At 33.1% G+C, this 13,235-nt stretch overlaps 3 protein-coding genes across 6 annotated transcripts in view; all 3 read right to left on the minus strand.

Moving 5' to 3' along the window:
* Positions 1-244: 244 nt before the first annotated feature.
* LOC106716822 (facilitated trehalose transporter Tret1-like) lies at positions 245-2,790 on the minus strand. The gene is made up of 3 exons (XM_014510442.2): positions 2,692-2,790; positions 2,034-2,172; positions 245-1,739 (listed from the first exon to the last, which is right to left on the minus strand). Exons 1-3 carry the CDS (start codon positions 2,725-2,727, stop codon positions 481-483), a joined length of 1,434 nt encoding a protein of 477 aa, XP_014365928.2. The 5' UTR covers positions 2,728-2,790; the 3' UTR covers positions 245-480.
* A 1,337-nt stretch (positions 2,791-4,127) lies between these two features.
* Positions 4,128-7,725, minus strand: LOC106716655 (procathepsin L). Its single transcript, XM_045683680.1, has 8 exons — positions 7,405-7,725; positions 7,009-7,161; positions 6,604-6,726; positions 6,068-6,201; positions 5,540-5,672; positions 5,151-5,311; positions 4,739-4,873; positions 4,128-4,225 (listed from the first exon to the last, which is right to left on the minus strand). The coding sequence occupies exons 1-8, from the start codon at positions 7,723-7,725 to the stop codon at positions 4,165-4,167; spliced, it is 1,221 nt and encodes a 406-aa protein (XP_045539636.1). The 3' UTR covers positions 4,128-4,164.
* Positions 7,726-11,883: 4,158 nt separating this feature from the next.
* LOC106707325 (trehalase) overlaps positions 11,884-13,235 on the minus strand; it is a 54,520-nt gene continuing 53,168 nt past the window's right edge. For all 4 annotated transcript variants that reach the window (XM_045683772.1, XM_045683774.1, XM_045683771.1 and 1 more), the window contains exon 15: positions 11,884-12,050. In XM_045683772.1, coding sequence (XP_045539728.1) covers positions 11,921-12,050 — 130 coding nt within the window. In that variant the 3' untranslated portion in view covers positions 11,884-11,920. The remainder of the gene's footprint in view (positions 12,051-13,235) is intronic.

A 13,235-nucleotide genomic window follows, 5' to 3' on the forward strand; every position in this document is an offset into this window, starting at 1 on the left:
ATCGCTTTTTACACTAAAAAAAAAACAAACTTAATATTTGTTCAATACGAATTTTATTGTATAATATAGTATTTTTTACATCACATGTTAAAACACAGAGTTACTGTACATAAAAAAAACAAACCGACAGTTACAAATTAACAGTTTTAAAAATTCTAATTTTAATCATAGCACGAATATTTTTAACAATCGCCATCGTATCGTTAGCGACAGAATTTGTACTAAAACTTGTGCAGCGCCCCCTATCGGGCATAAAGTACACCAATAATGTCATACTAATTTTGACATATTTAACGATGACGGTACGAAGGTGATTGTCACAAATATTCCTTATAAATTTCTAATTTTAACCATCGGTTCACAAAATATTACGACATTTTTTCCGATGTCTTTTGTTTTGACAGGTAACATAATATAGAGCACCATGTATATAACGTTTGAAGATGTACTTTCATAAACTATTTTTAGGTTAGAAACATTTTAAAAATCCTTCATAGTTGCATTCGAAAGTATTAATTCAATTTCAGCCTCTGATCTTTTAACTCCTCTTATTTCGTCTTCTATTTCTTGCAAACTCTTATCCTTTGTTTCAGGTAGTATATAATATAATATTGTTAAACATATAGTAACGCATAGGCTAAATATAAAATAAGTGCCTCCTATACCAATTCTATCCATCATTAAAGGTACAATTTTCATAGTGATAGCGTAAAATAGAGTGAAAGCAATGCCAGTTGTGAACGAGCCTATAGCTCTATGGTCTAAAGGAAATATTTCCATTGAAATCGTAAAAGAAACTGGTATCAAACCAAAAGTACTAACAAAACTATGCAATAATAACAAAGAAGGTGTAAACCATTTAATTAATAGAGTTTCTTTAAGTGCTTCGGATAAAGAAACTGTGAACATCAAAGCTATAGACGCGGCACCAAATTTAAATAATATTGTTCGTCTTTTAAATGATTTTATAACCACAGTTGATATACACAGAGCTAGAATTATTAAACAATCAAATATTATCGAATAATATAACGCTATGTTTTTGTCACCAGTTAATTCAATCATTATATTAGGAATATAACCTAATAGAAAATATCTCCCACTGAAATCTACTGCTATTGTAGCTAGACTTGCGATTACAAAAGGTATTAGAAAATCTCTACGTAACATTTTCTTGAACCATCTAAAATTCTTATCCTTCAGCGGTTTATCTTTATTCCTTCTTTCCATTTGTGCTGATATTATTGACTTCATTTCTCGTTTACTATCATCAGAGTCACCGAAATACCATTGAAAAGATTTCATACAATTGGAATATTGTCCTTTCATCGCGTAAAATGATGGACTTTCTTTACAGAATAAAATTATTAATGTTGCTAAAATATGTGGGATAATTGCCACTAGAACTATTTGTCTCCAATCACAGGAAAAAGTAAGAAAATGGCATAATAAAGATCCACACGATAAAGCAATCTTTTTAATCGTCAAAAATACTCCTCTTTTACTTCGATGTGTTAATTCACTGACTGTTAATGCTAGTACAAAAAATCCTCCTATTGAAAGTCCTTGTATAAACTTAGCAATTAATAACATGGTGACAGTTTTACTGATGTATAACAAGATCCATCCTATACTGATACCTATCTGGAACAAGATATTGACTGGTTTTCGGCCTATAACTTGTATCAAGGGGGAGTAGATAAAAAACCCGAGTAAACCAGAAAAGCCTTGGATGGAAGCTGAAACAAAAAAAATCATATATTTTTGAAACATTTGAGGAAAATATTTATAATAACAATTTCATTTTTTCACATACTTTTTTGTAAAAAACATTTTATAATAAATGCTGCAGAATCATATTCAAGCAAGCAGTGGTCAGTGCGGCAGAGACAGGAACCTCTTCACTCGCGTAAAACGTACATAGAAAATGATCTTGATGCTTTATGAACAGGGGGCGTTAGTTAGCTGTCATAATTTAGTTTGACTTACACCCACCAGGTTAGACATGTTTGTCAGTACATTAATATACGTACCTATCCAAGAGGCTTGATCGATCGTTGCTTTAATATCAGTGGCGTTTGGAGATAAGATAGCAGCATTGAGGGCGCTGGGGTGCGCTAAACTAATTCCTATGCCCAACGAATAGCAACTACTTGATATTAATATAAGTATCTGTCAAGTTTAAGATAGTTAAGTTTTTGGGTAGAGACATATAATATCAAAGAGTAAAAATAGTCCATCTAGTCCAGGGATCCCCAAAATATTTTGGACAAGTGACCCCCTTTTCCAAAATGAGCCGTTTCCACAGACTCCCCATGGCCAATGTAATTAACTTAAGTACGACAACTCACGGCTCAGTGTTCGTATGGAATAAATCTCTCTAATAATTATTGTCGACGCGATTGTACAAAACTACAAAGGCAATCGCAATTGCTACAGAGGGAATACTTAGACAATTTGTACCCCCAGGGTTAAATTTGAAGGGGAATAGATGGACTAACCCGCCAATATAATTTTACTATTAGAAAATTTTATTGTTATTTTTACCGTCATTAAAAGTACGATTGGACATATTGCATATTCTTAGAAAATTACAAAAAAAATATTAAAGGTAGTTAATTTTATTTCAAAAATTTATTTAGCTAGATTTAGATATATATAGCTTAAATAGCTTTAGATTTAGAGGCTTACCTGTCGCCAAAACGATGGATCGTTTGAACAGCACATTTCAGATTAGCTTAGTATTTTTCTTCGTAATATTTACACAAGCAGACCAAACTGAAGCAACTAAAACGCAAAGCAAACAAACATGTAAATTGTATCAGACATCGTTATATAGGTATATGTATGCACGAGTTTAGATAGTGAAATAATTAACAAAAACCAATAGTTTCAAGTTATAATTAAACAAGCATATCAGAAAATGCTTTTTTTGTTACTTTTTTGGCCGACTTCAAAAAGAAGGAGGTTATTATACATATCGTCAATAGTAAAAACAGTTCAAGTAATGTGAAAAATTGTACCTATAAATTGTTTCCTTTTTTATTTTATGAGATGGCAAAAGAGTAAGTACAAAAAAAAGAAAATACCAGAAACTAACCAAAGAGTATTTTCAACAGTAAGTGTTCATCTGAATATACCGAAACATCTAGAATTGAAGATGCATTGCCTTTAAACGAAGGAGGCTTCAAAATCCTTCTTCCATCAAATCTACGAGGATAGGAAGAGAAAGGGGACTAACAAGGGACCTAACGTGCTGGAGGCTTAACTCCGGCACGTACACACATTAGACGAAACACGTAACTACTTCCATTTCATGAATATCTTCTGTGTTGTGCTATTGCACCGGGAGATCCGACCAATTCATATAACAGATGTATTCCTTTCAGATGTTTACCACTGTTAAAATGAAAATTAACTTGTTTGTGCGTCTATAACGAGAAATTACTAAACGTAACTATGAGCAATCGAAATGGAATCATCCGTAGATTGTTATAGATTCTTTAGTAGGAAGGTTATAGTTAAAAGAAATATTTTTATAAAAGAACAGAATTTTTCAAAAAAAAAAAAAAGATTATATCTTTTCGATATATAATTTAGAATGTTCATTGTATTGGAAAGATGTACTATCTTTCTAAGCTCAAGAATATTGAGATCTTATTACAGATTAAACCAATAACTTGCAATAGAGTGTACAATGTAAAAAATACACTTCTATTTAAATAATTTAGAACAGATTATAAATAAAAGAATGAACTAGAAAGAAAAATAGATATATTAATTAGAAAATCTACATTTTAAAAATGTATTGAGGTGTTGTTTAACTGTGCGTTTTCATTATCAAAACGTCTGAACAAAAACATATTTTTTCCTCTTTTTTTTTGAGTATATAATAATTTTTATAACAAGTTTAGAATTAACTAAAGATAGTCAAGTTTTATAAAAGGTTCTTTGTGAATGAAACAAAACTAAGCAGTATAATGTTTTATTAAAAGACATATATACTAGCTATCGACCGCGACTCCGTCCACACGTAACTAAAAAAAAGTAGGCTATGTCTTCATCCAGACTGTGTTCCGTCGAGCCGTTTTGGAGATAATTTTCGCATTTATATTACTTAGATTATAAAAAATGAATTTAGATCCTTAGTATATTGTTTTTTTTCTATAATTCGACGTATGTGGCCATATTAGAAACACCACACGTGTTTAGACCTCGACGTATTCTGAAACGAAAGGAGAAATAATTAAACGTCTTTTAAGTCAATGGCTACGACTTCATTTGGTTAGTTTTTCTATTCCATCTGAAATATAATACTAATGATAAAATAATCTAGGAGTAATAGATGTCTAAGTAAGTCCTGTGAAAATTATAACATGCTTTGTAGTTTTGTACAATCGTGTCGACAACAATTATTATTAAGAAGATTAAATCTATATAAAAGTCGTAAGTTGTAATTAAGATAGTCATTTTAAAGAAATACTTTTTTTTATAATTCTTTATATGTTTAAAGGATTTTTCATTTAAAAAAATACGTTTGTTTTTTCTAAAAATAATAACACTTTTATTTCTGATAGTACTGATGACAATGAGTTGACATTATATAGTATGTAAAAATTTTCACATAGGAAATACTTAGGCATCTATTATGCTTAGGGGTTATATATATATATGGACCAGTCATACTTTTGTCTACATCAATACCTAGTCCAATGTCTAAGTCACATGTATCACTTGCCTGATGTACCCGTCTTCTCCCCAACGGTGTCCCCACCAGTTGAGCAGCAGCCAGTAGTGAGGAGTATAACCCACCAGTAGCATGGCGTGGTTCATTCGCCACGGTACGCAAAATGGGTCATCGTAAATACCACTTCTGTATACAAAAAATTATTCGAACTTCAAAAAAACTGAACTGTGTTGACTAGGAGATGTTTTTGATTAAAGCGATAGAAGTAGACTAGGTGTTCACTTAGGTTTTAGGACACGACTTAAAATGTAACGGCAAGACAATGGAGCTAGCAGGTTGAAAGACTTGTAGCTACTTTGATTTGGTTTGCTGTTATGATTTCTCTGAAGTCATCTACATCTCTCTTTCTGTCACTTGTTAAATGTCGCAAATACTCTAGCAACTGTTTTCTTATAATTCCTACCTATAAAGCTGGAATGTTATAGGTGCAGCATTCACAGCAACAGCGAGTGGGCCGATGTTAGCCAACGCGCGTTCTATCGCCACCTCATCATGAGCCGGCAGCACCGCCCAGCGGCGTGGACGGACACGAGCTGTTCCCCAACGGTGATGACAATGCCCTTTCTGAAAAAACAGACTCAAAAATATTACTTACATCCAGGTACTTCAAAGATACTAACGATGATAAAGTGCTGACCAATCAATTGTGTTTGGGTGAAATCTTCCAATTGGATATTAAAGTAAGTATAAAAGTAAAAAGTAAAAAGTAAAATCCTTAAGCGATTCTTATCACACGGCGTTCACTCCTTTAGCCATTTACGGATGTAGATTGTTCAGTTAATGAAAATTTACCTTTCCACGGTATGGATATTGCTTTTCTCTGGCGAGTCCTTCTCTAGCAGCGTATCTAAAGGCAGCCTGCAGAGAGCCACCATTACAGCCCTGGTTGCCGTCTTCATAACTGCAATCCACGATCTGCTGAGGGCTGTGAAAGAGAATGCCATAGACCCTTAATTTAGCTGTCAAAAATTGGTGTGCCTTTTTGTAGTTTAAAAATTCTTTCATAATTAACTTAACGGATATTCGTTAGCGTGGAAATAGATTACTAAAAGAGGTGATGAATACAATGTGGTTCAATATTGTTGTACAATATGTACACCAAAATAGCGAAGTGACCGTTGACCATAGACATCTGCATTTGCAGATACGTTGCCTACCTTTAATAAACAGAGGAGGGGATGCACATAAAGAGGATGATTCTTCTTCATATGCGCCTCCTCCTCTGCCAAATCCACCTCCCCTTGTTTATAAGAAAAGGGTAGGAAGGGGAAGAGGACTAAAAGTACTCCGGTCCGCACACTATCTATAAGTGTCTAATACCTCAGTTCATCCCATCGCTTATGCTTCTTGTAGAGCTGCGCTTGCATCGCGTGTGCGACAGCAAATGCATAGCACGCGCCGCATTGCCACTGTTCCTCTCGGCGTGGTTTGAAGCCCAAATTACGCCAGTCCAACTAAATGGAAACACATTATATACAGAAACAGAGCTACTCTGTAATGTTATATGTTTGCGTTTCGTCTAATGAGTGTGGTTTTGAAGACCTAAATTTAGTTCTCTTACCCTTCCCACCCTTTTCTTATAAGGAAAGGATGGGAATGGAAAATAAGAGGTAGGCCCAACATTTGAAATTGTGGATGTCTATGGGCAGCGGTCGCTTTGCTATTTCGGCGAACTTAGGTGGTCCGCTAGGTTTGCCACCTTATAATATAAAAAAAACACATTAGTTACTACCTACTGTACAGTCTATATTTAAATAAGTCTTTGCCATGTACCGTATGTCATTTTCTATGCCTCAGTACGAGAACAATTGCGATAACAGCAATGGGCTAGATAAGATTTTGAGACTATAACTCACCGATCTTGGTACTTTATGATGACGGAATTGTCTATATGCCATTCGACCATAATCTCTGGCTGGATCTAAGAGAGGCACTGTGGATATTAGCTTCAAAATTTCACTTATGTAGTCATTCACGTGCTAGAATAAAAATAACAAGCATAATTAATTAATATGCGTTCCTTGTGCGTACTGCTAAGGACTGGAATAAGTTGCCGGCGTCAGCTTTTCCGTCCAAGTACGATGTGGGGGCCTTCAAGAGTAGAGTGAATAGGCATCTACAAAGCTAGCGCGTACCATCTTTAGACCACATCTTCACCTCATCAGGTGAGATCGTGGTCAAGCGCTAACTTTTTCAATATAAAAAAAAAATATAAAGATCTAATTCAAATGATATCTGTCTTATTTTTTGTATTTACTTACCCAATCTCCGAAATGATTGAGCTGCAAAGAATAGGATTTCTTCCCAGACAAATAATCCCTGTTATGTTTCGCAACGAATTGCAAGTTTTGAAGCCAAGTTATCTTAGCTATTGTCTCGTGATGGTGGGAACCGTATGATTTATTAAACACTGTCTACAATTAAAAAAAAACTATGATATTACATTATCACACACATTATGTTATGTACCACTTTTAACCTTATTTTAACATTATAAATGAGGAAGTTTGAATGGAAGTAAGGATGACTTACCTCGTAACAGCTAAACGGATCGGGATGAAAATTGGAAGAGATAGATTTTAGTCTGGAATATTTAGTTTTATCTTAATTCCATCCGGACGAAGTCTCAAACAAGATGGTAATTAATAAAATCTTACTTTATACTCCATCCAATGTTCGTCAGGTACATCTTCATGTAATAACAAACTGCTGAAATGTCTTTCCAAATATTTTAAATCATTCAAACCGGTTCCACATTCACTAACGTTATAACTCTTTAAAATATCACCAAATCTTTCGTTTTTAATTAAAAAATTCACAGTGGTGTCAACAAAATTATCAATTTCTAGGTTATTGTAACATCTGCGCTGTCTTATTTTATACCTATTTAATATTGATTTTATTTTATCTGTACTTTCCTTTAATTGTAAATTGCAACTGACTAAAGTTATTTGAATTAAAATTTGTATTAATTTCATTTTTAATTTAACAATAATTTAGTTTTTTAGGTTATATTATTCAATGTTAGTTAACGAGTTAATTTTATGTAGTTTCTTGAAAGACAAAGTAAGCAATTAAGTTATTCGAAAGTAATACGATATCTTTTGTCGAGTAAGACAATATTTGTAGTGTTACTATATGTTTTCACTGCCGAAACATGTTTCTAAAAATCTTGTTGTCTCCATTTTATTAAAGAGAATGTAAGAGATAATGTTTTTTATAGTATTTTGTAAGTGCGACTCAGTTTTTTTTTATACCTTAAATTGGCAAACTAGCAAGAGCCATCTTAATTCGCAGAAAAAGTGAAGCAACCTCTGCCCATGTACATCCGCATTTGCTGTGTTGCCTATGTTTAATTGACATGATAAAGGATATTTCACCTTCCTATGCGTCCTCTCCTCAGTCAAATCGACTTCCTCTTCCTATAATTTTCTTATGAGAAAAGGCTGGGAAGGGAAAAGGGGACTAAAATCAACAAACTGCACACGGAATTACTTCCACTTAGAGTTGCCTGGTCACCAAACTCGCCGGACAGACCAGCCAGTTTGGCCGGACATTTGGGTAGAAAGGTCGGACACCCTATATTATTTAGGGTCTTGTCTCAGTATTAATAGGTACACTCTCGTTTGGGAAATGTAAAAAGACTAACAAAAGCCGGAAAACCGTATATTGACCGGACACGCAATCAAAAAGCCTACCTATGTCCGGCTTTCTCCGGACGCCTGGCAACGCTACTTCCACTTGAAGCCTATCTTCTGTGTGGTCGTGGTATTGTAATGGGCGAGGTCAATTCGTGTAATAAATTAATACATCGTTTTTTATTTTATAAAAGAAAGGTTGTAATATATCAAAGGATCCATGTTGAGGTTAATAAAGATAAAAAAAAAATTTATAATACATTTACTAAAACATTCCATCTATTTACAAATTCCTGGTACTAAAACAATTTGTATATAATCATTTCACTAGATAATGTGTTAAAATGACGCTTGAATTATTCCAATATATTCGTCATATTGTTCTGTGATCTTCATTGTATTAACGGAAAGTTACAGTCATTTAAATTTCTTGTTTTTTTTTTAATAATTATTATTGCATTTGTTTCCAAGCGCCATTTTAATTCATACAAGTTATTAATTCAACAAAATAATCTGAGCATAAATAACAATGACGTCACTGAAATCATATTTTTAAAATAAATGCAAGTGAACTATTTACAACATATAAAATAATAAAAAGAAAAAAAAAATTCTCTACTTACAACTAAAGATAACAAAATTAATCTAATAATACTCAATTTGTAACCTAATAATAAAACTGCAGGAAAAAATACAAGGATTTTTTCTATTATTTATAAAAGTATTCAAATATCTTGTCGGCTCGGAACTTCGTTCGAGTTTACTTGAACGACCTTGAGTCGACAAAAATATTGAAACGGCCTGTACTATATGTTTACCTCTAGTTTACCTTCGAAATATTAGTGTTGTAGCAATGGTAATTAAAGATTAGAATTTAAAACAATTAAATATATCCTGTGATTGTCAAATTTATTTTCTTTCACCGCCCCTTTGAAAAACAATTATATTTCAGAGCCCCCTAATTTTTATTCAGCCCTAAAACTTAAAAACCACAATTTCATTACTTTAATTAATTTCAATGCCCCCCATTTTTTGGGCCCCTTATCGCCCCCTCCTAGGTTTCAAACGCCCCCAAGGGGGCGTTATCGCCCACTTTGGGAAACACTGGTTTATGTACTAGCAGTCGTTCTCAACTGAGTCAGTGCAATAAAAAAAGTAGCCTATGTTACTCTCGCATACATCAGTTATCTTCAAATGAAAGTCTTGTTAAAAATAAACCACCCGTTTAAGAAATTACCCGAAACAAACGCGGACTTACGGACAGACAGAAATTTTAAAAAAATCTTTTTTCGTATAAGCAACTTATTTACATCTTGTTCGCGTAATTTGTTTTTTTCGATATTTCAAGACATTCCAATTTTATTAATTGTATATATAAATACAATATGTCTAATCTCAGAAATGTATGAAGTTTCCTTTGACTTTTAAAATACAGGACATGTAAAGCTTTAAGCAATAATAAGGTCAATACTTGTGTGCTTGTGTGCTAGTTTTGTATATCAATTTTTATGTCAAGATGCGTTCATAAATAGGTGTATAGCTGCATATAGAGAGCGTCGGTGGCTCAGGGGTTAAGCACTTGCAATCTGCAGGTCCTGGGTTCGAATCCCGGCATGTACCAATGTGGTTTTCTGTTTTCGATTTACATATGTACATTTATCCGACGTTCTTACGGTGAAGGAAAACATCAGTGATGCTGCACATATCTGAGAAGAAATTCAATGATATGTGTGAAGTCAACAGTTCAAAACACACAAAAGTTCAATAATAAGTTAAAGTTGATTACACATATTTATAGCGGTTGTATATTTAAAACTAAAATCTAACCAAAATGTCAAATTAATTATGTTATTTGTTACTAGTGTTAAATTAAAAAATATGATTTCAGAACGCCATGTTATTGTGAAATCTACTTGTATTAGACATAGCGTTGTCTCTATTTTCCTTAACGAGACAGAAAGTGATGACAATATGTTATTATACAAGTTTTTAGACAAAACACAGATTATAGTATACAAATATTGCTTCGTAGAGCGAAAAAAAATTGAGCTGTAAGATTAAAATACAGTCATTTATAGAACTAATGTTTAGACTCTTCGTACACAAGGCAATTTGAATCTTCGAAACTGGGCGAGTTCAGTCGCTAAGTGATGAGACATATAGAGGTTCGTTTACAACGCGCGTTGCCGACATTTTTGTCATCGCTTAAGACAGTTGCGTGTAACTTGTTTATTAAGATTGTCGTGAGAACAGTTTTGATTTTCAAGATGGCGGAGCAAAACTATCTATCTTCTTATATATATAAAAGAAAGTCGTGTTAGTTACACTATTTATAACTCAAGATCGGTCGAACTGATTTAGCTGAAAATTGGTGGGCAGGTAGCTTAGAACCAGGAAACGGACATAGGATAATTTTTACCCCGTTTTCTATTTTTTAAAGCTAGTAACAGAATAAACAACGTGCCTCAACGAGTCAACGTTTTGGGTGCGCTCGCAGTCTCGAGATATGAGTATCGACGATTTAGGTTGCTTTGTATACGAAAAGCCTTTCAATTTTAAATTGGCTAAATCACTTTTTACCAAATTAGTTTTGTATGAATTCAAAATACAGGCCGTTATTTGTTTGGTGCAAAAACATTTAAATATTTTATAAGAAAAAAAATGAATACAAAAGAATAACGTCAAATCACAGCCATTCTTCAGAATTAATAAATTATATTTCATATTTATTTAAAATAATAAATATTTATGTTTATTATTTAAAATGTTGCGTCATTGAAGTGAGGAAATGTGAGAAATGTGTTGTCTCTGTCGCACTTATGCTCACGTACATATTCACTCTTTCCTCGCAAACTTCAAATATTTGCCATACTGTGTGTGAAGCACATTTTGAATATTTGCACCAATGTTTGTTAAAATGTCCATTAATATTATAAACACATGATTCAAGAAAATATATCTTCCCTTAATTCTATTTATTTACACAACAAAAAAAATACAAAATAATCTTCACAGCGCATTACAGAACTGAAACTATACACATTTTAAGCAAAAAAACGTATTTATATTAGAGTTTTGACATTCATTAACTAACCCCTACCATTTATTTCTCGAACGAAAATTAACTAAACTCGAACGTTAACTAGCTAATACACAGCAATTTGATTGCTTTATTTTAATACTATTTCACGTTTGCTTAATAATGTTATTTTTAATTAAATAAACTACCAGAAGCTTTATAATAAAAATGATTACTTCGACATTGAATCGTGATTTAAAAAATTACTAAGATCCGACAAAGAGTTAACTAAGAGAAGTAACTGTTTTCGTTGGATTGCTCGAGTTTGAAAAAAAAACTGTATACGTGATATCTTATATTAAATCTAGTAATACCATCAACCAGTTATTCTTTCCTTACTAACCGTATAATTCCACTGCCGTGACCTTTGTATTGTTTCATCGCTTACTCTTTGACAAAACAGACATACACAGACAGAATACAATTCGAGTTACCGTGGTAGGGGTGTATTTTGATTCACCGTTGCCTTGGGTTAGATGCACCGTTCATACTCCTCAGTTCGGTGTACGGTCTTCTTGACAACAACTTGAGATCCTCCCCTCCAGTCAGAGTAATATAGTCCTTCCTCTTCCAGTATACCAAGAGTCTGTAATAACAAAAAAAACTTGTTTATACATTTACGATCAGAAAATCAAACAATCTAATATATAAAATTCTCGTGTCAGTTTTCGTCACCGTACTCCTCCGAAACGGCTTGACCGATTCTCATGAAATTTTGTGAGCATATTCAGTAGGTCTAAGAATCGGCCAACATCTATTTTTCATAACCCCCCCCCCCCATTTTTTAACTGCGCGCGGACGGAGTCGCGGGCGACAGCTAGTTTCAATATAAAGTTCCATCTCTTATGAGATGCTTTCAGAGACCTAACTGTTTATGTTAATGACTAATAATTCTTATCAAAACTATTTACTATTAAGTATAATAATTGCTGGAATAAAATCTGTTAGTTGTCATATAAAATGTCTATTTATCTTTCATATTATATATTATACTAGCCGTCTTAATTTAGCGTCGTAAGCGGAATTAATAATAAAACTTAATAAATAGCCTATGAATTCTTCCAGATTATGTTCTACATCTGAGCCAAATTTCAACAAGATCCGTTGAGCCGTTCGTGAGATACCTTCAAACAAACATTCATCCATCTAAACATTCGCATTTATAATATTAGTAAAATGGTTTAATTCTCAATAAATAAGTGCAAAAAACACTACGCCATATTGATAATACCCGCATCATATTAATGACAAGAGATAACAAGAAATAAGGTGTGATCGCACCAGTGAAAATAAAATACGCGGTTCCGTACAAAAGGCAACAACGCGCGTCTAGCTACACAGTGAAAATGGATCTTAACTCTTTATCTAAATCTACAGTATAATTAGATTTGTCTTAACTATGAATAGTAATTCATTACAGTATTTGTACATAAAGGAGGTCTTTATGTTGCATCGTTAAGTCGTAATGTCCTTGCATTATGATAGAAATGTTTGCCAGTGTAAACAGACTATGTTTATGCACAGATGGCTTTTATCTGACATACGATGACGGACAATAAAACCTCTTTAGTGATTAAAACTATTTTTATTGCTGGCTGGAAAGATAGGTTATGATTTTTTTTTATTTAATGTGGAATTAAGCTATTGATTTAACACATTGCGCTGTGATTTTTTTTTGTTGATTGTACTTGAACAGCTTTGTAGCACGAAATGAAAACAAGGTTATTGGTTAAGTTAAAAACTTAACGTAAGTTGAGCAATAATGAAGCAT

Source organism: Papilio machaon, chromosome 23 (genome assembly GCF_912999745.1).
Source record: "Papilio machaon chromosome 23, ilPapMach1.1, whole genome shotgun sequence".
Lineage (NCBI taxonomy): Eukaryota > Metazoa > Arthropoda > Insecta > Lepidoptera > Papilionidae > Papilio > Papilio machaon.

Coding starts and splice junctions, on each gene's coding strand:
- LOC106716822 (XM_014510442.2), bottom strand. CDS start 2,727: ATGTGCTGTTCAAACGATCCATCGTTTTGGCGACAG. Junction 2,173..2,691: donor ATCCATCGTTTTGGCGACAG/GTAAGCCTCTAA, acceptor TAAACTTGACAG/ATACTTATATTAATATCAAG. Junction 1,740..2,033: donor CGATCAAGCCTCTTGGATAG/GTACGTATATTA, acceptor TTTTTGTTTCAG/CTTCCATCCAAGGCTTTTCT.
- LOC106716655 (XM_045683680.1), bottom strand. CDS start 7,725: ATGAAATTAATACAAATTTTAATTCAAATAACTTTAGTCAGTTGCAAT. Junction 4,874..5,150: donor ATAACATTCCAGCTTTATAG/GTAGGAATTATA, acceptor TTTTGTATACAG/AAGTGGTATTTACGATGACC. Junction 4,226..4,738: donor GGAGAAGACGGGTACATCAG/GCAAGTGATACA, acceptor CTTTCGTTTCAG/AATACGTCGAGGTCTAAACA.